This window comes from Opisthocomus hoazin, chromosome 4 (assembly GCF_030867145.1).
Source record: "Opisthocomus hoazin isolate bOpiHoa1 chromosome 4, bOpiHoa1.hap1, whole genome shotgun sequence".
NCBI lineage: Eukaryota > Metazoa > Chordata > Aves > Opisthocomiformes > Opisthocomidae > Opisthocomus > Opisthocomus hoazin.
The window spans coordinates 58355307-58381505 of record NC_134417.1 but is presented as its reverse complement, the minus strand read 5'-3'; the positions used below and the strand labels follow the sequence as shown (position 1 = coordinate 58381505).

Genomic DNA, 26199 nt, shown 5'->3' with positions numbered 1-26199 from the left:
GTAACAGGGTGTAATACAAATACTGGCTTTTCAGATATTGTAGATAGTGTTTTATGGATGTGTTGATTAATTTATGATTTTGATTTAGAAACTTACTCAATATTTATTTTCTTGGAGACTGTAGTGTACATATTGAGCATTTTTTGTGGGAAGGATGAAAAAATAATTGTGCCAATGTTTAGAAAAGAGGAACGATTCAGTTGCTCATTAAAAAATAAAAAAGTGGAGAGGGTGGGATAAATAGAGCCGTCTAATGAAGATGCTGAAGCCAGAGCTAGTTTTAGCTGTTCCATATACTGCAAAGTAGTAACTTGCACTAAAGGGAGCCTAAAACTGAGGCCAAAAGTAGAAATAGGCTATAAAAATGAATTAGAACTTAATCCGTGGAGAAGGATTAGTTTTTTTTCTCTTGTTTATGAGATCATTAAATTACATTAAAGCAAGAATGCATTGATGAGGTGATTGCACTACACGTATTCTGCTCTTATGGACTTCCATAAGCATTGCTATAGTTACCAGAAACAAGATGGTAAGCTAGCTTGGCATTTGGTATGACCGAGTCTGTGGAGTTATGTTGGTGTGGGGTTTTTTTTTTTTTTTTTATTTTTTTTTTGAGAGTTATAAGATGGATCAGACACAAAATAAACTATTTTTTTGTAGTTTGAGAAGCCTTTAGCCTGTTCTAAAGGAGTTTAATTCTTCTGTTTGGTGTTGTGATGAGCTTACATCTTTGTAAAGCAGACTATTAAAATACTGCCTGTGTACTTAATGCTCTCTGAAGTTACTGTTTAACAGGCCATGAACTGTCACATGTACCCAATTAAATGGCAGACATTGGAAGGAGACTCATCCTGTGGCTTGTCCTGTGGCTCTTGAGCTGTCTGTTGGGTTTCTGGATTGTCATTTAGTCACGCGTAGACTGTTAAATTTACTCTAGTGCTTGAACTGGTATTAGTTGGAGTTTGGTTGCCTTGTTGAATCTTCTACTACAGTGTCTCCGTTGCTCTAGGTTTTGAAGTGATACTCTGCATAAATCTTGTCTTGAAATGTGTTCTTTATGACAAGGGTTCTTATTCCTTCTTATTCCTTTTTATTCAGTGTGTTACAATATTAATTTGCAAATTAGCACCTGTCTTACGCAGGAAAAACAGCAGGAAGTCTGTAAAAATTGTGTGTGCTTGTGGTCACCAGAGATCCCCCAAAATTGCTGAAATGCCTATTAAGTCTTTTTGTTGCCGTTTCATGAACACTGAAGCAGTATGTTGTGGTCACCTTCTATAGTAGAACTTAATCCTCTGATTTTTATTATCCAGCCCACTAACGTCTGGCTGAATTACATCATCTGTTCAATTGCTAATCTAAGTTTCAAAGCAGTGTATGCTGCAACTTCGGGTCTTGTTTTGTTTTTAGTTGGAGTTCGTCCATCTTTCAGTTTCCAGCCATTAGATCGCTTTCTGCCCTTGTCTGTTACGGGCAAAAGGTTTCTAGTCTATCTTCCCTGGACACTTACAAACTCCCGATTAAGTCAACTTCTAAGCTTTCACTGAATAAACTAAATTTAAAAACTCTGAGAACCGATGTTTGTGTATACATATTTATATTGCATATATACTTATATATTGCTTATTAGTAGGAAGTGTTCATTTGACTGTTCTTTGGCTTCATGTGAAGCTGGTGTTGATGCCATGGTTAACTCTTCTGTTGTTTCTGTTTCTTTACTAATTGCCTCCCACACTAGACTTTCCAAGATTTTTTTTTTTTTTCCTGCCTGAGGTGGGGAAGGGAGTGTGTGTCAGGACAGTGTATTGTAGCTTCCATGCTCATAAATATTTTCATATTTCTGTGGGCATGTTGGGTTAAATCACCCAAGAACACTGCAAACATGCTGCTGAGTAACTTGCTTCATCCATTTCAGAAGATTTGATTTTGGTGAGTCTGTTAGGTACCCGCTTTGATGTGAATGCGGGGTTCCTCTCCCGTTAGCAGAACTAATCCTGCCAGTCATCCAAGGAAAACTTTGGTTTCGTTTCTAGAATTAGCTTTAGTTTAATGATTTTACTGCAGATAACCAGCAGGGAGTTTACGGGTCACCTGTCTTTCATTCCAGAAGGCAAGGAAAAAATTGGTAAAAGGATTTTTTAGGATCTAGAGTATTCTTCTCCAGCAAGAAATCTTTTGTAATCTGACTTTGTGGATGTAATTTGGAATATATGGAAGTGTGGATAATCCAAACTCGAATTTCTGTAATACAGTCAAAAACTGCAGTACAACTGGGACATTTTAAGTTTACCGTGGCAGTTAGGACTCCCACTGTTATCAGCAGTCATGCAGTAACGGTTTCTTTAGTTGTTGGATAATGTAGTCATATTTTTACACTGTAAAGGACACTGTATTTCTGCAAGGTGGTCACATCATAGGAGCAGAGTTTAAAAACAAAATTTGCTTTTTCACTCACTCCTAGTCAGGCAGGTATTGTACTATTCATACTTTGCAGGGATTGACGCTTTTTTGTATCACTTTCCACGTTGTGTACGTGGCTTTTGGGTATGAGTTGCTGACTTGCTTTTCCTTCTGCATAGGATGAAAGAGATGAATTGATTACCAAGAGAGATGAGGTGCAGCAGGACTTGTGTTCATCAGTGGAAGAATTAATTTTGGAAGTGGATCAACTGCCTCTCTCTGAGCGCTCAAGAACTTTACAGGTAAGGAGACTGCTTTTATCGGTATTGATTCTGAAACACTGAGAACCTGTGGAGGGCATTTCTCAAATACTAAAAGTTTTATAGGTGGAGACCTCAACAGCAGCAGATGAAGCTTTAGATAACACTTCTGAGTTGTTGTACATCTGACACCTGTAGTTCTCAGTGTTACTTGTGATCCTGGTTTCCTTGATGTTTTGTTTCTAGTGGCAGATTATTATCTAGGTCCTGGATTTGAGCAGCAGCTTTCCTCTTACGGTGCTGTGTTTGGTGACTAGCAAGACTTCACAACACAGAATGTTTAGTAGGAGACAGGTTTTAATGAGAGAACCTACAATTAAAAAGTCAATGCAGTTATCCTGTACGTTGTGTCACTGGCTTTTGTGGTCGAATTGTGCACTTCCCTAGCCCATTCTGTTACAGTGGCTGTGTAGTTTGGACTGGTGTAGCAAACCGTAAAACGTTTAAAGCGTATTTTGTTAAAGGTGAAAGTTAAACACTGCAGAAGCACATGTTTTTAGCAACAACAGAAAGTGGGGAAGTAGATGGGGAAACAGGCTCTCTAGAGGCAGTAAGAACTTTTGCAGAGGACTTTACCGATAGAAACAGCAAGCTGGTATTTCTGGCCTTTGCTATTGGAAATAATTTCTTTTTTTCTTTTTAACTTTAAAAATGATCCTTGCTTTTATTTTGACTGTTCAAATGTGTGTGGAGAGGGGAAAGAGGTTGGCAGTAGTTTGACAGCTTGTCTGTACAAATTCCGGAGATGTATTCGTTCACACATGTATGAAATTGGGTTCTTATGAAAAATCACCATGATTACAGGCTGCACATAATTTCCCATAAGATTGGAGCAGCATTAATAAACTGAAGCGTTCAGACTTTCATGGAATTACTTAATTTCTAATGGAATTACTTCTCAATGCCATTCAGAAAAATGTTTTGATACACTTATTTTTTGGTTCTAATCTGATATGCAGATTGATGTCTAATTAGAAAAGATACTGGATGGGTAGCATTTCATGGCTTTCTATTGCTGGAGGCCCTGTGTGGATCCTGCTTCTTTAGACAGCCTAAAGTTGTAGTGTGGTGTTGTATGGGGTTTTGGTGGTGGGTATTTTTTTGGTTTTCTTTTTGGTGTGTGTGCAAAGGTTGTGCTGTGCTAATCCACTAGGTGGTAGGCATCAAGCATCTTCTAGATAGCTATACTGCAGTGAAATTTTAATGGTTTTTTTGAAAGTACTTGAAGGGGTACTGAAATGCTGCTAGATGTGGTAAGTGATTTTTGTGCTTTAGGTTAACTGTGTTGATGATCCTCTCTTGTATTAGGAGGTAGGAGATAAAATAGTTTTCCCAACTGGAGAAACAGAAATAAGTTTTTACCAAATATCAGTGAGAACCTTGGTTGCAGTTTTATAGAGCTGAAGAGGTCATGCTGTGCTGTCCAAGAGAAATGAGTGTCTTTCCAATGTCTCTCAGAAAAACAGGAGCTTGGAAGCTAATGGCTCCCTCACGGAGGCTGTGTATTGCAAACCTCTCTTCTGCATCACACATCTCTTCTGGCTTGTTTTATACCTTCCAGTGAGAACTGTTGTTGGCCTGAACTACAGACACATTCAGACAGCTTCAGCCACAGCTGGGTCCAGCTAGCTGGGACTGAAATAAACAGTTGGTGAGCTCCCTGCTTTCCAAATGGTAATACTGCATAGGTTAAGAGGAAGGCTGAGAGTGTGGGCATACATACACGTTAAGTTGTGCTGAAGGAAGCTAGGGTGTGAGCTGAAGGGTTGTCAGCTGTTCTGTGTTAGCTGTCTGTAAGTATGTTTCCTCTGCATGCAGATACTCTTCTGGTGTGACTAGTGCTATTATTTTTGTAAACAGGGTGTGATATTGGATATGAAACTGTTACTGAGCACTTTTCTCGGTTCTATTACCTACTTTTGGCTGCTGTTAAATGGATTGATTTTTTTCTCCTGTGTTCAGACTGTTCCTTTTGAACTGGGCTTTTCCCTTGCCATGCCATTTTCTATCCATATGCATCCTGGTGTATTAAAATCCAGCAGTTCAAAAAAGAATATGATAAAAATCCCGTGGGCCAGGGCTCTCGAAGGCAGGGGGGTCCATGAGTGCTGGTCGCTCTTTAAACAACACTTCTTCCATGCACAGGAGCAATGCATCCCCCTGAGAAAGAAATTTAGCAAAGGAGGCAGGAGACCTGCATGGTTAAACAAGGAGCTTCTAGCAGAGATCAGGCAGAAGAGAAAGGTCCATGGAATGTGGAAAGAGGGACAGGCCACTTGGGAAGAGTACAGAAACGTGGTGAGAGCATGCAGGGATGCGACGAGGAAGGCCAAGGCTCACCTGGAATTGAAGCTGGCAAGGGATGTCAAAAACAACAAGAAGGGCTTCTTCAACTACATCAGCAGCAAAAGGAAGGCTAGGGACAACGTGGGGCCGCTGCTGAATGAGGCGGGTGTCCTGGTGACGGAGGATGCGGAGAAGGCAGAGCTACTGAATGCCTTCTTTGCTTCAGTCTTCAGTGCTAAGACTGGCCCTCAGGAATCCCAGGCCCCAGAGGTAAGAGAAGAAGCCTACAAAGAGGATGACTTTCCCTTGGTCGAGGAGGACTGTGTGAGGGATCGCTTAAGCGATCTGGATGTCCACAAATCCATGGGCCCCGATGGAATGCACCCACGAGTGCTGAGGGAGCTGGCGGATGTCATTGCTGAGCCACTCTCCATCATCTTTGAGAGGTCCTGGAGGACAGGAGAGGTGCCCGAGGACTGGAGAAAGGCCAGTGTCACTCCAATCTTCAAAAAGGGCAAGAAGGAGGACCCAGGGAACTACAGGCCGGTCAGCCTCACCTCCATCCCGGGAAAGGTGATGGAGCAGCTTATCCTGGAGGCCATCATGAAGCAAGTGGAAGAAAAGAAGGTTATCAGGAGTAGTCAGCATGGATTCACCAAGGGGAAATCATGCCTGACCAATCTGATAGCTTTCTACGATGACATGACTGGCTGGGTAGATGAAGGGAGAGCCATGGATGTTGTCTACCTTGACTTCAGCAAGGCTTTCGACACAGTCTCCCATGATATCCTCCTAGGGAAGCTGAGGAAGTGTGGGCTGGATGAATGGTCGGTGAAGTGGATAGAGAACTGGCTGAATGGCAGAACTCAGAGGGTTGTCATCAGCGGCGCTGAGTCTAGTTGGAGGCTGGTGACAAGTGGTGTCCCTCAGGGGTCAGTACTGGGCCCAGTCTTGTTTAACTTCTTCATCAATGACCTGGATGAAGAGTTAGAATGTACCCTCAGCAAGTTTGTTGATGACACCAAAGTGGGAGGTGTGGTAGATACACCAGAAGGCTGTGCTGCCATTCAGCGTGACCTGAATAGGCTGGAAAGCTGGGCAGAGAGGAACCTGATGAGGTTCAACAAGGGCAAGTGCAGGGTCCTGCACCTGGGGAGGAACAACCTCATGCACCAGTACAGGCTTGGGGTGGACCTGCTGGAGAGCAGCTCTGCGGAGAGGGACCTGGGTGTCCTGGTGGATGACAGGTTAACCATGAGCCAGCAGTGTGCCCTGGCTGCCAAGAAAGCCAATGGGATCCTGGGGTGCATCAAGAAGAGTGTGGCCAGCAGGACGAGGGAGGTTCTCCTTCCCCTCTACACTGCCCTGGTGAGGCCTCATCTGGAGTACTGTGTCCAGTTCTGGGCTCCCCAGTTCAAGAAAGATGAAGAGCTACTGGAGAGAGTCCAGCGGAGGGCTACGAGGATGGTGAGGGGACTGGAACCTCTCTCCTACGAGGAGAGGTTGAGGGAACTGGGCTTGTTCAGCCTGAAGAAGAGAAGGCTGCGAGGGGACCTTATAAATGCCTACAAATATCTGAAGGGTGGGTGTCAGGAGGATGGGGCCAAGCTCTTTTCAGTGGTGCCCAGTGACAGGACAAGGGGCAATGGGCACAAACTGAGGCACAGGAAGTTCCGTCTGAACATGAGGAAGAACTTCTTCCCTCTGAGGGTGACGGAGCACTGGAACAGGCTGCCCAGGGAGGTTGTGGAGTCTCCTTCTCTGGAGATATTCAAGACCCGCCTGGACAAGGTCCTGTGCAGCCTGCTGTAGGTGACCCTGCTTTGGCAGGAGGGTTGGAGTAGATGACCCACAGAGGTCCCTTCCAACCCCTACTATTCTGTGATTCTGTGATTCTGTGATTCTGTGATTCTGTGAAAAATCTATTGTACACTTGAATGATTTAAATAGCCTCCAGAACTTAAACACAAACCTCCTCCTTGTATTTGCCTATAGATGAGCATATTTGTACAAAGCTCATGTCACCTGGCTCAGTTGGAAATTGCTGTTTTAAATGATCAGTTGTACTGAATGAATGCTGTTCATTGTAGTAGCTGTTGATATGAAAGCGGTTTTATAGTTTTTATATAATGCTGCTTGATGGTGTGGTGTTTTTTTGTTCCAGGTTTTTTTTTGTCACAGTATTGGGTAGTTATAATGTGAGGAAATTTTTATGCTTTTGGCCCCAATCTGAACATCTGCTGTGCTGTATCTGTAGAGCTGGGGCCTGGTTGTGATATCATCCTGTAGTTCTACGAAGTTGGTCAAGCTTACTTCTCACCTCTGCAGTACCTGCAGTCCTCAGCAAGGGGACCCCATTGCTGCTACGTTCTGGCCTGTCGTGGTAGTGTCAGTCTGTTTCTCTGTTATATTTGATTATCCGTATGACCTCTGTGTTTCAGGTGTCTAAAAAGGTTCTTGACAAGTGACTTTTAAGTTCTGTCATACTACTTTTTCGATAGTATTGACGAGTCTGAAGGGATGCAAAGATGAAAACCTCTCTCAAGAGGAGGAGAGAGAGATGTTGTTGTGTTTTTCTTCATCTGCGTAACCTAGGTGTTTGTTTTGGAAAAGTCTGTGGTATTTAACGAAAACGTTTTGGGATCTGAGAAAACAAAGAAAGAAAGCAGAATGCTGTATATAAGCAAACTATCAGTAGCCTTTCCCAGGGTTTCTTTAGTCATCCTGTTGGGAATGATGTGGAGAAGTGAAATCATGGATTTTGAAAGCTGAGGATGCTGTTTATTACAAAAGCACAAGTTCATCCAGTCAAATGAAGGGGGGGAAGAGGATACCAACAGGATTACAGCAGGTAAGACAAGGGTTGGCATGGCATCGAATCGCCTGAGGGTTGCAATCCTAATGGGACCATTTACACTGCTCCTGGGAGCACGGAACGCTGAGGACCGTGTCTAAAATGCTTGTACACCAGTGCACTCAGTATGAGAAACAAACAGGAGGAACTGGAAGCATTGGTCAGCTCCCAGAGCTACAATATCTGGTATTGGTGAGACTTAATGGAGTGAATCCTACGAGTGGAGTGCTGGGATGGAGGGCTACAGGCTGTTCAGGAGGGACAGACAGGGCAGGCGAGATGGAGGTGTCGTGCTGTACATAAGGGAGGGGTTTGATTTCACAGCCCTTACTGTTAGCGGTGGTGTGGTTGAGAGGCTCTGGGCCAGGATTAGGAGGGTGGAGATGTTGTAGTGGGTGTCTGCTACCGGTTGCCCAGCCAGGATGCAAGTACTGATGACTTATTCTGTAGGCAGTTAGGAGCAGTTTCTGGATTGGTAGCCCTTGTCCTTATGTGTGCTGGTGGACCACAAGTTGACCGTGAGCCAGCAGTGTGCCCTGGCTGCCAAGAAGGCCAATGGGATCCTGGGGTGCATCAAGAAGAGTGTGGCCAGCAGGACGAGGGAGGGTCTCCTCCCCCTCCTCTGCCCTAGTGAGGCCCCATCTGGAGTCCTGTGTCCAGTTCTGGGCTCCCCAGTTCAAGAAAGATGAGGAGATACTGGAGAGAGTCCAGCGGAGGGCTACGAGGATGGTGAGGAGACTGGAGCATCTCTCCTATGAGGAGAGGCTGAGGGAGCTGGGCTTGTTCAACCTGAAGAAGAGAAGGCTGAGAGGGGACCTTATAAATGCCTCTAAATATGTAAAGGGTGGGTGTGAGGTGAATGGGGCCAGACTCTTTTCAGTGGTGCCCAGCAACAGGACAAGGGGCAATGGGCACAAACTGAGGCACAGGAAGTTCCGTCTGAACATGAGGAAGAACTTCTTCCCTCTGAGGGTGACAGAGCACTGGAACAGGCTGCCCAGGGAGGTTGTGGAGTCTCCTTCTCTGGAGATACTCAAGACCTGCCTGGACAAGGTCCTCTGCAACCTGCTGTAGGTGACCCTGCTTTGGCAGGGGGGTTGGAGTAGATGACCCACAGAGGTCCCTTCCAACCCCTACCATTCTGTGATTCTGTGATTATGGGATATTTCAACTTCCCAGGTATCAGCTGGGAATATAGTACTGCTGTGATGAGCAGGTCTTGGGAATTATTGGAGTTTGTAGGAGAGAACTTCTTGTCACAGGTGCTCAGTGAGCCAATTATGAAAGGTGTCCTCCTAGACTTGCTGTTTGTGAATAGAGAAGGACGCGTGGTGGACGTGACGGTAGGTGGCTGTCTTGGCCACAGTGATCATGAAATAAATGGTTGAGTTTATAATTTTCAGTGTGATGAGAAAATAAGACAACAGAGTTGCTGCCCTGGACTTCAGGAGAGCAAACTGTAAGCAATTCAGTGAGCTGTTTAGCAGAGTACCCTGGGAATCTGCTTTTGAGGGCTTCGGTAGTCTGTGTGTACTGGGCAGTGTTTAAAAACCACCCTTTAGAAGCACGGGAGCAGGCAATTCCCCTGTGTCGTAACTTGATCAAGCAGGGCAGAAGACCAGCTTGGCTGAATGGGGAACTCCTCACGGATCTCAGGAGGAAGAAGAAACTGTATGATCCCTGGAAGCAAGGCCAGGCTTCGCAGGAAGAGTACAGAGCCATGGTTTGTTTATGCAGGGAGAAGAAGCAAAAGGCCAAAGTTCAGTTAGAGTTGAAACTGGCCGGTGTTGTTTCAGATAACAAGAAGTGCTTTTTTTAAGTATGTTAATAGCAAGAGGAGGTCTAAAGAAAACATCGGATACTTGTTGAAGATGGTCATCTGACTAATAGGGATGAAAAAAAAGTGGAAGCATGTAATGTGTTTTTTGCCTAAGTCTTTAAGAATACTGGTAGACCTTGGGTTGCCCAGTCCCTTGAGTCGGAAGACCGTCAGTGTGGGAACAGTGACTTGCCATTTGTGGAAAATGAAATTGTAAGGGACCAGCTGTGATGAATGTTCACAAGACCATCGGGCCTGGTGGGATTCATCCCAGAGTATTGAAGGAGCCAGCAGATGTTATGGCAGGACCCTTCTCAATCATCTACCAAAGGTCTTGGAAGTCTGTGGAGGTCCATGCTGACTGGAAGCTAGCCAACGTTATTCCACTCTACATAAACAGCATGAGGGAGGACCCAGGGAAGCACGGATCTGTTAGTGTAACCTCAGTTCCTGGAGGAATTATGGAGAAGATTATACTGAGTACAGTTGAAAGGCATTTAAAGAATAATGCGGTTGTCAGGCACAGTCAGCATGGCACAGTCAGCATGGATTCACTAAAGGGAAGTCCTGTTTAGCTAATTTGATATCCTTCTGATAGGGTCACCTGCCTCGTGGATGAAGGGGAGACAGTGGATGTAGTTTTTCTGGATTTTAGGAAGGCTTTTGGTACTGTCGCTCACAGCACCCTTCTGGACAAGTTGTCCAACTGTGGGATGAGCGCATTTACAGTACGCTGGGTGAGGAGCTGGCTGAAGGGCAGAGCACAAAGGGTTGTAGGTAGTGAATGGGGCTACGTCTGGCTGGTGACCGGTCACCAGTGGCGCTCCTCAGGGCTCATTTCTAGGGCCAGTTCTGTTCAATACAGTTAGCAACGATCTGGATGCAGGAGTTGAATGCACCATTAGAAAGTTTGCTGCTGATAATAAACTGAGAAGTGCTGTTGACTCTCTTGAGGGACAGGAGCCTTGCAGAGAGATCTAAATAGATTGGAGTGTTGGGCAGTCACCAAGGGCGTGAAACTTAACAAGTTGAAATGCCAGATTCTGCACCTGGGATGGAGTCACACTGGGCATGAGTGTGAATTGGGAGAGGAGTGGCTGGAGAGCAGCCCTGTGGGAAGGGGTCTGGGGGTGCTGGTGGGCAGCAGGCTCAGCAGGAGTCAGCAGGGTGCATGGCAGCCCAGAGGGCAAACCCCATCTGGGATGCATCAAACACAGCATGACCAGCCGGTCAAAAGAGGGGATTGTCCCCCTGTATTCAGCATTGGTGTGCCCTCACCTTGAATACTGCGTGCTGTTCTGGGCTCCACCATTTAAGAAGGATGTTAAGGTCTTTGAATGTATCCAGAGGAGGGCAACAAAGCTGGTGGAAGGACTGGAAGGCATGTCCTGTGAGGAGCAGCTGAGGACACTGGGCTTGTCTGATTTGGAGAAAAGGAGGCTGAGTGGCGACCTCATTTCTCTCTGCTGCTTCCTGAGGAGGGGATGTGGAGAGGGAAGTGCTGAGCTCTTCTCCCTGAGTTCCAGTGATAGGACGCTTGGGAATGGTTCAAAGCTGCGCCAGAGGAGATTTAAGCTGGACATTAGGAAGCATTTCTTTGTGGAGAGGGTGGTCAAACACTGGAATGGTCCACCTGGAGAAGTGGTCAATGCCCCAAGCCTGTTGTTGTTCAAGAGGCATTTGGACAATGCCTTTAATAGCATACTTCAGCTTTTGGCTAGCCCTGAAATGGTCAGGCAGTTGCGCTAAATGATATCTGTAGGTCCCTTCCAACTGAAATAGTCTTATTTTATTCTAAATCCCACTGTTTAGGGAGAATTTTCTCTTACGAACTACAGCAAATTGTGTGCAAACACCAATGTAGCTCTCAAAAGTGTTTTTCAGCATCGGACTTTCCACCCAGGTGCAAGGAAGGTTGCTTTCCGTCAGGATGTTGTGTCCACTGGTAATTGATTGATAGATTCTTCTCTGACCCTGCTTGTTCTTCAGGTCATTTGACAGACTGCCCTCTGTTTAAAAGAGATTTCTGTTTGCCCTGAGCTTTAGCCTCAACGCCTTTCTCTTGCGTGTAGCACTTCAGTTTCTTTTCCAATGCAAGGCAAAGGGAGGTGGACCCAGTGCTTCCTATACTGGCAGGATACTTGGCTTTTAGATGGAAATACAAGTTTCCAGAGTGTAAAACTTGTTTGAGAGTGCCTTCAGGTGTTAGACACGGAGGTGATTGCTGTTCGTCTGGGAATCAGTGTGATGACAAAGGTACATCAGAAGAGATTTGACTTCTGAAGGGAGGGATCAGTCCAGAAGCATTCCGTGTGTGTCTGGCTGCTCACCTTGTTTCTTAGACCAGGTTCATTTTGTTTTCTGAATTTGAGCAGTTCTATGAGGAGCATTATAAACTGAACCCCATTTTGCTCTTTGTCCTGGTGAGTATGACTTTAAAGTCCGTTCCATAGGGAAGAAGGAACTAGAATACAAACATCTTCTTAGGAGCTGTTGAGGTTTTTATAGTGTCTTTTCTGTCCATGTTTTAGAGGGAAAAAATCAGACTCTGACTTTTGTATGAGATCCTTTTCTGCATTGCATTTTCTGGTAGACATACTGCCATTAGATTTGAGAGGGAAGTGGAATATAAAATATACTTCACTAGATACAGAAAGAGGCTTTTTTAGTAGAAATAATTTTATGCCAGCAGGTAGTGCTAACTTTTTCTGTGTTAAATATCGTGATTTTTATGGCTAATACACTGTCACAAAATTCTTCTGGTTTGCAAACCTGTTTTTGTTTAATTCACTTGATACACAGGAACTGTCTGCTTCTCTGGAGATGGTGTGTGATCAGGGTTCTGAAGCAGATGACGCTGAGGAGGTATTTCAACAGTTCTTTAAGTGGAAGAGTGTTAAAATGGAGAAGTTAATTTGTGTCAGAAATGATACAGACACAGCTCTGCAAATTCTTGCTGATTGGTTCAGTGTCGTCTTAAAGGTAAGGCGAACAATCAGTCTTTCCTGTTGGTGAAAAAGATGAAGTATGACACTGTTCAACTGAGCTTGTGAGGAGTAGGCATTAGTAGGGATAGCTACCTATGGCAGGAAGATTGTGCATATGAGCAGTGGCAGTAAATGATAGTGCCTCAGTACAGAGGGAAGGGTAATGTGTTGAGGAACAGAGTGTTAGTTTACCTTTATTCTTAGTGTCCTTTTGCGGTGAGCCAGAGTTTATGCTTTCTTGTGAAGGGACATCTTTTGTATAAAGATCAGTACTTTTATGCAAGTATAACTTTTGTATGGGTGTACTCTATCTGTTCATTGTGTGACTGAAATGCTTTAATTAGTCCTTTCAAGTGGCCTTTGGATAGAAATACTTCAGATTTCTAAAGGTTCTACTTCATAGCTGCTGCTGAAAGAGGTGATGAAAGATCACTGCAAAGAAGCAGCCAATCTGACTTTACATGATCTAGGTACAGGTTGCAGACAAATATGTAGTAGAATTTTTTTCCTCATTGAAATGCTGAGTGTGGAGAATTTATGCAAATAAATTGTTCACTTCTATTTGCTTGTCCTGCAGTATTTTCTGGAATACCGTTCTGATGCTGTTGTCTCAGTCTGACTTGTAGGAGGTTTGGAACATTGAAGTTGAGTGTGTGTTATTTGTCTTAAAAGGAGGCGGATGGTGGATGATGGTTACCATCCACTGAGTTCTGCTTGTAAAGAAAGTGCAAAGTAGGGAGGTAACTTTCTGGCTTTTCTGTCTCTGTGCTGAAGATCTATGTTCTTGCTCAGTTTAGGACTTGTAATCTTCCTGGGAAGACTGTAAGCTGTTTCCCTAGCTTCCTTGATCTCCTTCTTGTTGCACTTGTGTGCGAATCTTCTCAGTTTGTGTCTGCATAACCTTCCTGCCCATATGAATTGTACGTAATCCACAAGGGTCATGCCCTTTCATAGGGAATAGGTTTTCTGCCCTTGCATTTCATTGTACTCCGAGTGTTTACCATGGCTGGATGCTGTTATCAGGAACAGTGCTCCTTGACCTGACGGTAAATGCTGTTCAGCAGCAGTGTAGACTGGTGCATGTCATGTGCAGTATAATGTTAATGAATATAATTGCTTGCAGATGTTTATAATCATGTCAGTCATTGGAGAGGACAAACAAACCTGCAGGTGGGTTTCTGTGATTGCTGGGTGCTATTCGGAGTTCTATTGCATGTGTGAAAGTGACTAAAGTTTTGTAGTGATCAACTTTGGTTCACCTGTTTCAAATCTGAACTTTTCTGCAAACAGTTCAGAAACACAGGACGTGTACAGACTTTTGGCATGGGTTGGTAAAGCACTGGTAGGTAGACGAAGGAAGAAATTTTCATTGATCCTTCTTAATCATTTCAGCTTTTGATAGGCAATTATTCTGTTGCAATTTTAACTTCTAGCTCCTTTTTTAAAAAAAGTGTGAATGGGCGTGTAGAGGAAATGCTTCTTTGAAGTGTTTCGCCTGCCTGGATTTCAAATAGATACTCCTCTTCCTCTCTTTCTGAATTCAAATTAATCTCGTGTAGCATCAATCAGAATCTACAATAGGAAATGGGTCAATGACAGACAAGGAAATGTTCAGAGACTGAATGGCTCCTTTCCAGTGTGCAACTCTGGGCTTTGGGGAGAAACATACTGTTTGAACTTGCACTGTTAAAAGTTTTTGTTTTTAGTTCCTTTAAGGTTAAAGCAGTAAAAGATTTTTCACAATCTTTAGTGGAATACACCTGCTTGATAGGTAAATGAACAAAGTGAAGTTTATAGGTTTCTATTATGACTGTGTATCTTGCATGTTAAATACAGGACTGGCTGCCAGTGTAATATCTCCTCTTCTGCAGATATGAGTAACCAAACTTTGCTGAAAACAACATTCAATGTAGTTATAAGCTCATCTTACTGATTTTTCTCTGGCACCATCTGTGTCTTATATCTTGATGCGAAGTTATTTCTGACTTCTATGAAAACATATAGGGTTTCCTGGTGAAATCTTTAACCTTACTTCACACGTGATAAACTGTGAAATAGATCCTGAGAAGTGTCTTTATCTCGGGTAGCACTATATAGGAATTGAAAGCCCACTGAGTGGTGAAACTGCCATATTGAGCATCTGGAGTATCACTGTATGGACAGCACACGTAGATTTTTGACGTGAAACTCAATAGGAGAAGGATTGGAATTCTTTAACTGTTTCATTTTTGGTAAAAATTAAAATGAGATTAGGACAATAAAACTTGGTCAAGGCAAGAGTCGGCTTTCTTCTTGCCTGGTGAATCTTAACTCTGTTAATTCTAGAAGTCACTCAAGTGTGAGGCAGTTAAAGGTGAGATCTGACACAAATCCTGATTAGATTTCCCATGGTGTTGATGCCTTGTATTTCTTGCTTGTTTTTGCTTCCGCTTGCGAAGTTCTTACTTTCAATTGCAAGGCTGATTTTTTTTTTTTTTCCTCCCCTCTTTGAAGTGTTTTGACCTGACGTCAGAAGCATCTTCAGTTTTAGAGGAAGTGGTTGGCAATGCGGATGAAATTCTCAGGAAGTTTGAGTTGGCCATTTGTGAAGAACTGGATACTGACTTAAATGTAAGTTCTAATCATGCCTACTGTGTCATGACTTCTATAGATTTTATACTTTTCTGATGTAAGTTTAAAGCTTTTCTTAGTCTATCACATGAGCTATTTCGCTACAAGGCAGCATCTTTTTAGTGGAAATGTGATCGAAAGTCAGTCAGGTTACTTCCCCGAGAGAAGAGAATGTATTTTCTGGGCAACAGACAGAGGACAGCTTTGGGTTACAGGAGCTTAGCTGCTTAACTAAGAAATAATGGGAAAACTGGTGCAGAGAAGCATTCTTTGAACTCTTTTGAGTTGTGGTGCTTGTGTTGAAAATACGGGTGATAAGAAGTACATTTCTGTTTAAAATAACGGGATTGTCTCTCTGGGTGAAAGTGTATGGATAAGTTTACTCTTTCCAGTCTTAAGAGATGAATAGTTTTTAATCACATTCATTTTGCATAGGACAAGTGTTCGTGCCTTACTGGTAATCTTCTGTGCTTGTATTAACCTTTTTCCCAGTTATTTACATTTTCTGATAAGCATTTTCTCCATTCTGTTTTGCTAACTCTTTGAGGTACTTGCATTGTCTCTGCAATGAGAGTCCTTTCTGTGCCAGAGAATGGTCATGTCAGCAGAAGTTGAACCTGTCCTTCGATGTAGCATCATACTAATGACAAACCAGTAGTTTAGTCTGCTTGTGACTTCTCTCTGTGATAGACCCAGTGACTCTCATTTAGAAGAATGGTTGCGTGCTTTAATGCTTCATGTCTATTTAACTGTGCTATCCTTCAAATAAGATGAGAGAGAAAAGCTGATAAATTATTTTTTTCCATTAACAATGGAATTTCTCAGTAAAGGCTTTACATCTTAAACATTGGTGTGTATAAATGAAGAATGACTGTCAATATTTAGCCTCCCTCTCTGCAATTCAATCCAGGAGCATGATGAAACAAAGAAGGGAATAATTACAAGTACTTACAATAAAGTTATACATAAAGTTCGTCAGGAGCAGAGTATGATCGCTATCATACAGAACAGATACTTGGCTGGTGTTGAGGTGAGTTTATGCCTTATTTCTGTCACACTGATCTATACTAGCAAACCTTTCTGACATAATTTCTTTTTGAAAGATGTCCTTTTGTCTTTTTATAAGGAAATTCTAGGAGTATATTAATGTTGAGAAATTGATTGCATTAAAGCTTGAGAATTGCAGTTGTGCATTACCTCAGCCAATGCTTAGTATCATTTAAATACAAAGATACTTTTTTAAAAAATAAAGCAGTGGAAGATGGATAGTATATAACTTAAGTGGCTAGAGCTTTAAGTAGAATGTTGATTTTCCAGCAGGTTGTTAATATAGTTAAAAGGAAACACCATAAAACCCTTCTTCTGTGGGTCAAGACCCTGAAAAGCTGAATTCAGATAGGCTTCAGGCAGTTTCTCTAACGCATTGGGCTAAAGCGTATGAAAATAGAATGCTTGAACACTTAGTGACTTTTCCCCCCCCCCCCCTTCTTTTCCTCCTAGTTCAAAAAACAGGCTGAGGAGTGGCTGAATAGAAGACCCAATATTAATGATTTATTAGCAATTAAGAAAACTGTGAAAAAGTTAAAGGCCCAGTTAAGGTGGAAGCTGATTGAAAAGAAGAACTTTGAGGAGGTATGAAAATCTGACAGTGTTGGTGGTTTTGTCTGTTGTTTTTTAAATTGGTTTAGAAAAGTTAATTTTGTCTGTTCCAAGTAAGTGGTAACTATATAGAATAGTTCGTGTTTCCTGACCTGAATTTTGCCTTTAACTGGGGAAGTTTTACTGGCCCCTGAGACCAAGCCTGAATGGCTTTTAAAAACCAACCAAACAAAAAAGCATTTGATACGTAGCCACTTTTCTGTGTCAGTCTCTAGCCACAGCACTGTGCTTTTAACTAAGTCTCTCTTGGGTCATCTCTGTTCACAGCATGAACAGTTTTGTCCAGCTCATTTTACTGTGTGGTTTTGTATTACTTTAAGTTTTTAATTTTGGTGACAGATGTCAATGTCTGTTGTAGTTTTTAGGGTTCTCCACTACCCCTCAGAGAAGTCCAAAGAATGTAAATATTACCCCAGCTTCAGTGCCATTTGTTTGATCACACATCAATTGTTTTGATGATGCTTAAGGAAAAAAAGAACCTGCATGTGTCTCTCTGTAAGCATTATAAAGGGGCAGTAAGCTTCCAAGAGGGATTTAAAATGAGACACGCTAATGAAACCCATTGGGAAAAGGATTCTTGAATAATGAGGTGACATGAGGAAAATGTCTGCTTATGGGAGAAAAAAAGTGAATGAATTATGGAACCTGGCGTTGCTGGTAGATGAATGATGTTGCTGTTGTGATTATATGTGATCAGCTAAGTAAAAAAACCCAGCAAACCAAAACAACTCTTTGACTTAAGAAACAAATAGGCAAAGGGCTAGAACATTTGGTGTGTCACACAAATAAAGGGAATGCCTTTTTCAGTGATTAGGCGTTAAGAGATTCTCTTGAGCTTCCAGGAAGAAGACTGATTAAAATACGCATTTGAGAATACGTTCAACTCCAGAACTGTGATATAGAAGCTATTTTTTAGTCCTGATACAATAGGTTACTGTTGTTTGATATAATAGCAGAATGAGAATTACACACTAACTTTGTTTTTCCTAATACAGTCTGATGATTACAGTGAGTTTGAAATGACAAGAATTAAAGACGAGATCGCTGATGTGCGAAATAGGCTAGTTCAGGAAATATCCAAGGAACAAGAAGAATATGTAAGTATTAAACAACTTAAGCAACTAAGACAAACCTGTGTGAGGCACATCTGCATTTCAGTTACTTTAGTGTGTGCTCTAGGTAAAATAAAAAATGTGATTTTTTATGGTGTTGAATGTTAAGGTGGCCCATTTTTGGTGAAACCTATGGGAGAAGGCATGGAGGCTGATGAGTTTTATCTGTGTGAACACAGTTTCTTCAGTTTCTTCCTTCCCTGCTCCATAAGGGAGTGAGGTGAGGAGAAAATCTGAGCTGTAGTTCTCAACCCAGAAGAGCTGCAGGTGAAAGTGTAAGCTCAGTTGCTGAAGAAAGTTTGTGTTTCTTGCAAGAAGGGGATCTGTTTTCTTATGACTGGGTTAAAACAGGCTTTTATCCTGAAGTGAAAGAGATCACCCTTTCTCTGTGTCCTCTATATGGAGGGGAAGAATCAGAAACCGTTGCCCTTGTGAGTGAGTAGAAGGGCACCAGGATTTGTGGTGGTGATATACCTACCCCTGCAGACGTAGCATTTGTGTGTAATAGTTACCTTGCAGCATTACAGCTGTGCAGGGTCTGGAGATGCAGGAGATGCTGGCCTGGTTTGTGTTACTACTTCATTTCCATCTCCCTCCACTTACCTGTAGTGAAGTTGTTTTCCTTTGTTTAGGCCTACTAAAGCCTCTTGTAGAAAAGATGAAATGTTTTCTGTGATAGTGCGTGAGCTGTTTGGGGCCTTAACACTACCCACTCACTCACCCACCCTCAGAGTTTTCAAAAATCTGTCCATATTGAACTGCTATATTCGTGTTGTGTGTGTGTGTGTTGGTTTTTCTTTTTTTTTTCTTTGAAAAAAGCAAAAAAGCAAATGGCAGTGTTGTTTTAAATGATGCTGTTGAAGGAGGTACAGTCATGGTTAATGTACGTTTGAATGTCCTGGGTATACATTGCAAATGTTAAGTGTGTATTTATATATGTCAGAAACTAGTGACCTGACACTGTGGGCCTTGTTTCCTTGATTTAGGAGAAACTTACTTGCTTGGTACAGAAATGGTTCCCTGAGTTACCACTTCTTTATCCAGAAGCTGGAATTCTAGACTATGTGGTAAGCAGAGATTGTGTCTGAATGCACTGTCAGCTACTGTTTTGGGCACTGTCAAGGTTCAGCACCAGCAATGCTCTGCACAGTGTCTGTCCATTTGGGGGACATAGACCCCGAGTGTTGTTTGTTGTGGTCTTCCTCCTTCTCCCCCTCTTCTGGAGGATGTTCAAGGAATGCATTTCGTTAGCTGCCTCATCATGGCCAGTCTCTTGGTAACAGGTACTCTAACATTTTAACACATCCCAACTGTTTTTATGCTTTGCTAAGTTGATGGAGGAAGCTGAAGCCTCTGACTTTTACCAACTTTTAAATGCTGTGCGCTTACCCTGTATATGTGTGTGTGCTTCAGAACTCTAGTGGACTTCTGACATGCAGCCTGGAGCGAGACCTTTTGGATGTTGAGCCTATGAAGGAACTGAGCACGAAGCGACCTTTAGTGTGTTCAGAAATCCAAGGCCAGAAGGTTCTTTTAAAGGTAATGTTTGCACTGGCTTTCGGTTAGCACTGCAAGAGAGGCCTTGGCATATGAACATGATGATTCTGAATGAACTGTGTTGTTCCTTTCATTTCCCTGTGTTTAACAGCCCTTTTCTGATGGCGGATCTTTTTGTCATGGTCTGTAGGACCTGAACCATTGTTTTCCTTCTGGATTGCTTCCATGTTGCCTACTGATTTTTTTCCTCTTCTTTTGAGGACTGCTGTAGGGAACAGTGAATTCTCCTCTACTGTCTGTTCTTTCTGGTATCTGGTGGGCCTTCTTTCCTGTTCTTTACTCATGTCTCTTTTTCCAGACACTGGTTTGTCTTCCTGATGATATTTCAAGAACTGCTCTTTTTTTCCTGTGCTGTGCTTCTCTTCCAACCTGCTAGCAATTGGGAAAGCAGGGGATGTTGTAAATAGTGTTCTTGCTTTTTTGACTTGGCTTATTGAAATATTAAATTAGAGTCATGCTCCCTGTTTTATTGGAACAGACTTTCTAAGAGTTAAAAAGAAAATACGGAAACAGTTTATGACAGCTGGAATTGAGTTTTGTGCTAAGTAGAAGAGGAGTTTATTTGATGGCATCCAACAATGTGCATTTCTTTAATTAAAAAAAAAGTTTAGTGCAATAATTTTACAGGCATTAGAGTAATAGCTTGGGTATCTGTTTTGTTTTTAAGGGGTACTCTGTAGATGTAAGCTCAGAAGCCAAAGTGATAGAAAGAGTTGCCAAGTATCACAGAGCTTGGGATCAGCAGAAGGAGAAATCTGGATTATTACAACTGTTGTTCCTTCTTTTCTGCAAGGCAAGATTCAAATTAATGATCTTGATTTCTGGTTTAAGCTGAAAGACTTGCAGTTGGACCTTAAAGCTTTAACATATTTTAAGTCAGAGCCTTGAGTCAGAAAAATACTTCCTTTCTGAGTTTATCTAAACTGTCTACTTAGTAAAGATAATAAATTGATTTATCACACATCTAGTGCATGTCAAACTTCCCAGTAGTCCTGATATTTGAAATAATGTATTTTTCCTTTTCTTTTTGTGTTGTTGTTGAAGTCTGATCCTTTGGTATATTTGATGGTCCCGTACTACCCAGGAGCAAATCTGGGAGCTTTACAGGCTGATAGACCTTTAACTTTAGAAGTAAGTACTTAGACTATCAGCATTTGATTTTGGATGTTTTTGAAGTGAACTCTTACTGTTTTGCTGTATCGTAAGGTGCTGATGGTGTTTCACTGGTGTACTTCCTTTGGTCACTGACAGTGTACAGAATTGCACACGATAGCTTGACTGGCATTCTTAGGTTCTGGTCAGGCAGTAGTTTATAATTTCCTAAAAGAGATTTTGCTTGGATACACTTTCCAAGCAAATTTCTTTTATTGAAATTAATGCCTGTATTAATTAAATTAATGCTGTATTTACTAGTACATTTTAAAAGCACTGGAGTTCAACATACTAGATTTTGACAGGCAGTCATTTCTGTATTGAAGTTTGAGACTCCTGTGTGTGTAAATTTTTTTTTGTTTGTTTCCTCCCTCTCTTCATCCCCCTCCTTTTCCTTTCCCTCCTCCCCACACAGTGTATAGGCAGTTTGGATAGTCATCCCTTCTCAAAGAAGCAGTAGCTAGAAGCCAGTACAGTCTTTTCTCTAGTTCTGTTTGATGACTTGGACCTATTTGTAAGGGTCCAAGTTGCATGGTTTTTGCTTTTTTTTTCCCCTCGTATTTTTTCGTGTTACTGTTTTGTTAATCAGTGACTACATATTTTTTTTTCTGCCTGCCTGTGCAAGTCATAATAATCTTACTGGGAATCAATCCATACTTTATAAAATGGAATTGGCATGAACTATGAATGTGTACAAACCTTAAAAAATAAGTCTTAGTTCTGGGTAGAAACTTACTTGATACTGTGCTTTGTTTTTTCCATATCTATCTTTGTAATAAACACCCCAATTAAATCATTAGGAGGCATTAAAAGTGATGAAAGGAGTGGCCCAAGGTCTACAAACATTGCATGGAGCTAATATAGTGCATGGATCTGTGAATGGAAATAATGTTTTTGTTGTGGATCGAAAACAAGGAATCGTTGGAGACTTTGATTTCACAAAGTCAGAGGTAAAAAAAAAAAGAAAATACTTTGTGACTTTTAGTCAGAATTATGTATCAAAACAGACAGCTGTGTTTGCACTTTAAAAGATTTGTTGATAGACATTGTGCTTAGCGGTGAGACTCCTGTTTCGCATTCTGAATAGGTTTGGGGAGTTTTGAGTCTTGTTGAGAGTTTTGTAAACACAATCTGATCTTGGAGGGGGAAAGAATTACTGAGTGTGGGCTCTGGTTAAGCAAAACAGTGGAATAAAAAACGTAGAGAAGTTGCAGTTTGCTGGCTGGCTGTCTTGTACATTTAATAGTAATCAGCATCATCAGAGGTGAGAGTAAGAACTCATGTTTGAAGAAAGGGTCGTCAAGCTCATATGAAGTCTTTGCCTTTCTGTGTAATGGATGGGTGGGTAATGGGGTTCTAGTATGTGTTTTAATCTGTTGTGGTATTTGGTAAATTAACAGGATTTTACGTGTTGCCTACATATACCTGTATTTATATGTACTTATGATTTAGTCCTCAGTTTCTGTAGTAAAGAACTTAATAGTTGTTCTTGGGGAAAATAAAATATTCCTCAAGAACACAAACTTTTCTCTCTATTCGTTGTGTTTACATAGCAGAGTGTCCAGTAACAGGATCTCTTCTGTAGTCAGCTTTTGACTTTCTAAACTCAAGTTGTTTGAACTAAAACGTTTTTGTGCTAGAGGTCTGCTTCATGCTTATTTAATTTTTTAAATAGTAATAGATGTTATAACAATATGTCATTATATCAATAAAATAAACATGATCTAAATAAAAGGAAGTTTCATTGAGAACCCTTATTTCTGCTTTGGAAAAGCATTATCTGTTGATCTCATGAAGAGTGTCAAATATTTGGACAGTAGGGTGTGCTTCCCTTGAAATAAACTCCAATTTTCAACATGCTAAAGGGAGATGCATGAAAAATTTTTGACAGCTGAATTTTCTGAAAGGTTATGCTCGGTGCAGATGGTGTCATTGTGAAAACTGCAAGAGCTGAGGAAGAGTATCCCTCTCTTTAGTCCTGCCTGCAGGTATGGGCTGTGCTGAAATGAGCAGCTTGTGTATGTGATAAAGCAGGAAAGTCTCACCCGTGGTTCATAGCCTGGATCCAGTTTGTGCCTTCACTATAAGGGTGCCGGTACTGCTCAGTGCTTGTGCTTTCTGCATGATCAAAAATGCGTGAGTGGAGCTGGTAACTGGTGCATTACCGGATACTCTTGGCAGTCTGAAGACTAGGCTTCTGCAGTCTGGGTTTAGCTGGTGCTGGCTGCTGCCATGGAGGGGGATAGAAACTCAGGGTCTAGCTTTTATGTTGACAGTAGACAATCCTAAAATATGTTGGAAACCAGCAGGGAGGAAGCAGTTAGTTTCAGATAAAGACCAGAAAAACAGAGAAGAAAAAATGGGAAAGCTGGCAGAACTGAACTTTTAGTTCCAAGTTCTCGAAAATAGTGCTGATTTAATAGCTGTGATTTTTTTTTTCTAGTTTGAGAAGTTTTGCAGTTTGTATTCTTTACCACCTTTATGAGCTTTAATAGTTCTAATATGGAGTAAAATCTGCTATCCCTGTTCTTCTGTCACAGTTACAGGTGATAGTTGTGTGATGTTATCTTTTTTCCTTTATGCATAGCTTTTTTTTGATCAGTAAAGGAAGATTTTAATTTCAGTCTGGGTCAGCACAGAACTCTGTGGTACAGTTGTCTGACACATTAAAAAGGAGAGGGAGATACATCTACTTCAACGTGCTGTTAATCTTGCTTGAAATTATGGGTACAATTTTTTGCCCCACAGGAACAACGTGCTGCTGCAAACACTATGGCTGTCAGTACCCTGAGCTTAGTTTCTCCTGAACTGAAAATGGGACAGCCAGCTTCTCCAGCCTCTGACATGTATGCTTACGGCTGCCTTCTGTTCTGGGTATGTTATGGCTTGTGGGAGAGTTTCCCGTAGTGTTATGGAACTGTAGCAGGCTGATAAAGAGCAATAAATGTTATCTCCAACTTCTGCTTTGAACTATTTTGGCGAAAGAAGTGTTCATATTTTCAACTGAGTGTTAAGTGTGGAATGAGTGGGAGTTATGATTATGGGCAGAAGACTGCATTTTTCTGTAAAATTTAGTGTAATTTGTATAGTAATGCGAACAAAAATTACGCTTTTATTCCTCGTGCTGTGGATTGTTGGTTCTTACTGCACTTCCCATTCATTCCTTGTGAGCCTTTTTTTCTTCTGTTTTTTTGACCTTGCCCCTGAGGAATTACCGAAATCAAAAGAAAGGGAAGATGAAGGCAAGGATGGGACTGTCATATGTTTTGTTGCTGGCAGCAGTGCTTAGATAGGTGTTCTGTTTCTTGGAGTGTGTTATGCCAGGGAGGAGACAGCAATCTGCTTTCCTGTGTTAGGTGGTATGTTGTACAGCATCTCCTCCATCTCCTTGTCTTCTGCCACTGTATTGCTGCCTCCCCAACTCGGGGTGTCAGTGCCATGTGTTCTGAATGGGAAAACTTCAAATCTCCCAGACTTGAAAAGCCACAAGCTACCCAGCAAGTGCTGATGTTCCGAGACAGTGATTTTGCATGAGAGCTTGATACAGGAACTGGTTCACTGAGTACCAGGTGGAGTGCCCCAAGTACATGGGGGTCTTCCTCCAAAGCACTGCCAGTTCCATCAGCTGCACAGTGATGGCTTCAGTAATCCCTCCTGTGCCATAGCATTGATGTAGACTGCAAATTGTGGATGCCCCCTCCCTGGAATTGTTCAAGGCCGGATTGGATGGGGCTTTGAGCAACATGATCTAGTGGAAGGTGTCCCTGCCCACGGCACGGAGTTGGAACTAGAGGATCAATAAGGTCCCTTCCAACCCAAACCGTTCTGTGATTCTGTGAAGCTGATAGGTAAGCCGCTGTCAGTTACCTGTCCTGAGAAGATGAAGCTGGTTCATATGAAAGTCACTCTTCATTGTGTTTTATTCCAAGTTGAGGAAGTAGTTACTTAAAATTAAGTAATTTTGCTACTGAAATAGGTGAATTAAAGTGTAGCTTAATATCATAGATGTTTATAATTTATTAACGTGGTACGGTTTAGCTAGAACACTTTCAGTAATGCTATTCAGATCTTCATCTGTGCTAGAAAAAAGGTTTTTACAAGTAAAAGTGAGTAAAACAAAAAGACATTTTGACAAATGGCTAGCTCTGCTTGAGGAGAATATCTGGGATGCAAGAGTGGCATTATTCTGAAACATCATCCAAGTTTGCCAGCTGAATTTCAAATTAATCCATGTGTAACTAATCTTCAGCTCGGATTTGGTGTTATATTGATCATTTGATGGAATATTCTAGCTCAAGTGTTAGTGTTATGCTCAACGGTTGCCAGTTTCATGTTGGGCATTTGAAATTGTGTTCTCCCTCATTAAACAGCAGTGCCAGTTCTAAAATTGAGGCAATGGTTTTCCGAGGTCTCTGCTGATCTGTGTCACGAGAGCCCAGCACTGACTAAACACATGCTTCCTTTTGCTGTGTATGTAATTGTTCAGGACAGAGGCATTTTCAGCTGAACCTGCAGGCAGCGTTTTGCAAAATGCTGTACTCGGCCATGGTTCTAGGCAGTAGCAAAGACTGGGGAGATTCTGCTTGGTTTATGGGTACAGGTTGACATTTGTCCATTAGAGTGCACTTAGCCATAGCATTTTGTAAAGATATTATATAATTGAAAGTACAGCTTGGACACGGACTTTGAGTCATATTTCTAAAAGTCTGTTTCTTTTGACCTGTAGAAGTTTCTTCTCATACTAACTTTTTTCCCCCCGTGTTTCTATGCAAGGGGAGCTTGAGCCCCTTGCATGTTTTCTCTACTGTGAAATTAGGAAAAAAGCCTTTCCCTGCCATTTTCTCATAGCAATCCATTTTCACTTAAAGCCTGGAATGTCTTTGACTAATGTTTGGTTTTGTTAAAGGGAGAAAAGCCACCAGTGTTACGCATCAAGTATCTTTTCTTTTATAGCTTTGTGTTCAAAACCAGGAGTTTGGCATAAAAGAAGATGGAACACCTGAGGTGGATGTGGTTATCATGGTAAGTTAATTGTCAGAGAAGGAAGATTAGACTGCTTTTGTTTAGAGGTGGTTAATGAGTATTTTTATTTTAAAGTCAGACATTTCATTGTAAGTGCTGGGTTGATAAAATTATCTTAATTGACTATTTGGATAATTCTAAATAGTGTGCACAAATAAAATGGTGTTTGAGAAGGTAGAAAACCCCAGAGTTTTCATAATATTTAATTCCGACCTCAGGAGGAGCAGTTTCTTCACAGATAACTGTTAATTGAATGACACCTAGTTACAGACTTGGGGAATAAGTCATTGAGATTCATCCTCAAAAAGAGGTATTTGAATTGGGAACCTATCTCTTCTGAAGTCAGAGAGGTTGACATTGTTCCTCTGTGTTCCTACATAATGATTGCACAGTGCTTGAGCGTTAATAAAACAGCCAAATT

The 26199-nt window shown here is 41.8% G+C and overlaps 1 protein-coding gene across 7 annotated transcripts in view; it reads left to right on the top strand.

Annotated features, from left to right (window-relative positions):
* Positions 1–26199, top strand: part of STK31 (serine/threonine kinase 31) — a 107549-nt gene that overhangs the window by 13650 nt on the left and 67700 nt on the right. For 3 of the 7 annotated variants that reach the window (XM_075419148.1, XM_075419144.1, XM_075419149.1), the window contains 13 exons: positions 2580–2702; positions 12482–12661; positions 15160–15276; positions 16187–16306; positions 16777–16908; positions 17931–18032; positions 19034–19114; positions 19461–19586; positions 20272–20397; positions 20649–20735; positions 21557–21706; positions 23505–23630; positions 25710–25778. In XM_075419148.1, coding sequence (XP_075275263.1) covers positions 2580–2702; positions 12482–12661; positions 15160–15276; positions 16187–16306; positions 16777–16908; positions 17931–18032; positions 19034–19114; positions 19461–19586; positions 20272–20397; positions 20649–20735; positions 21557–21706; positions 23505–23630; positions 25710–25778 — 1539 coding nt within the window. The remainder of the gene's footprint in view (positions 1–2579; positions 2703–12481; positions 12662–15159; positions 15277–16186; positions 16307–16776; positions 16909–17930; positions 18033–19033; positions 19115–19460; positions 19587–20271; positions 20398–20648; positions 20736–21556; positions 21707–23504; positions 23631–25709; positions 25779–26199) is intronic. The other 4 variants (XM_075419147.1, XM_075419145.1, XM_075419146.1 and 1 more) reach the window with 4 other exon arrangements.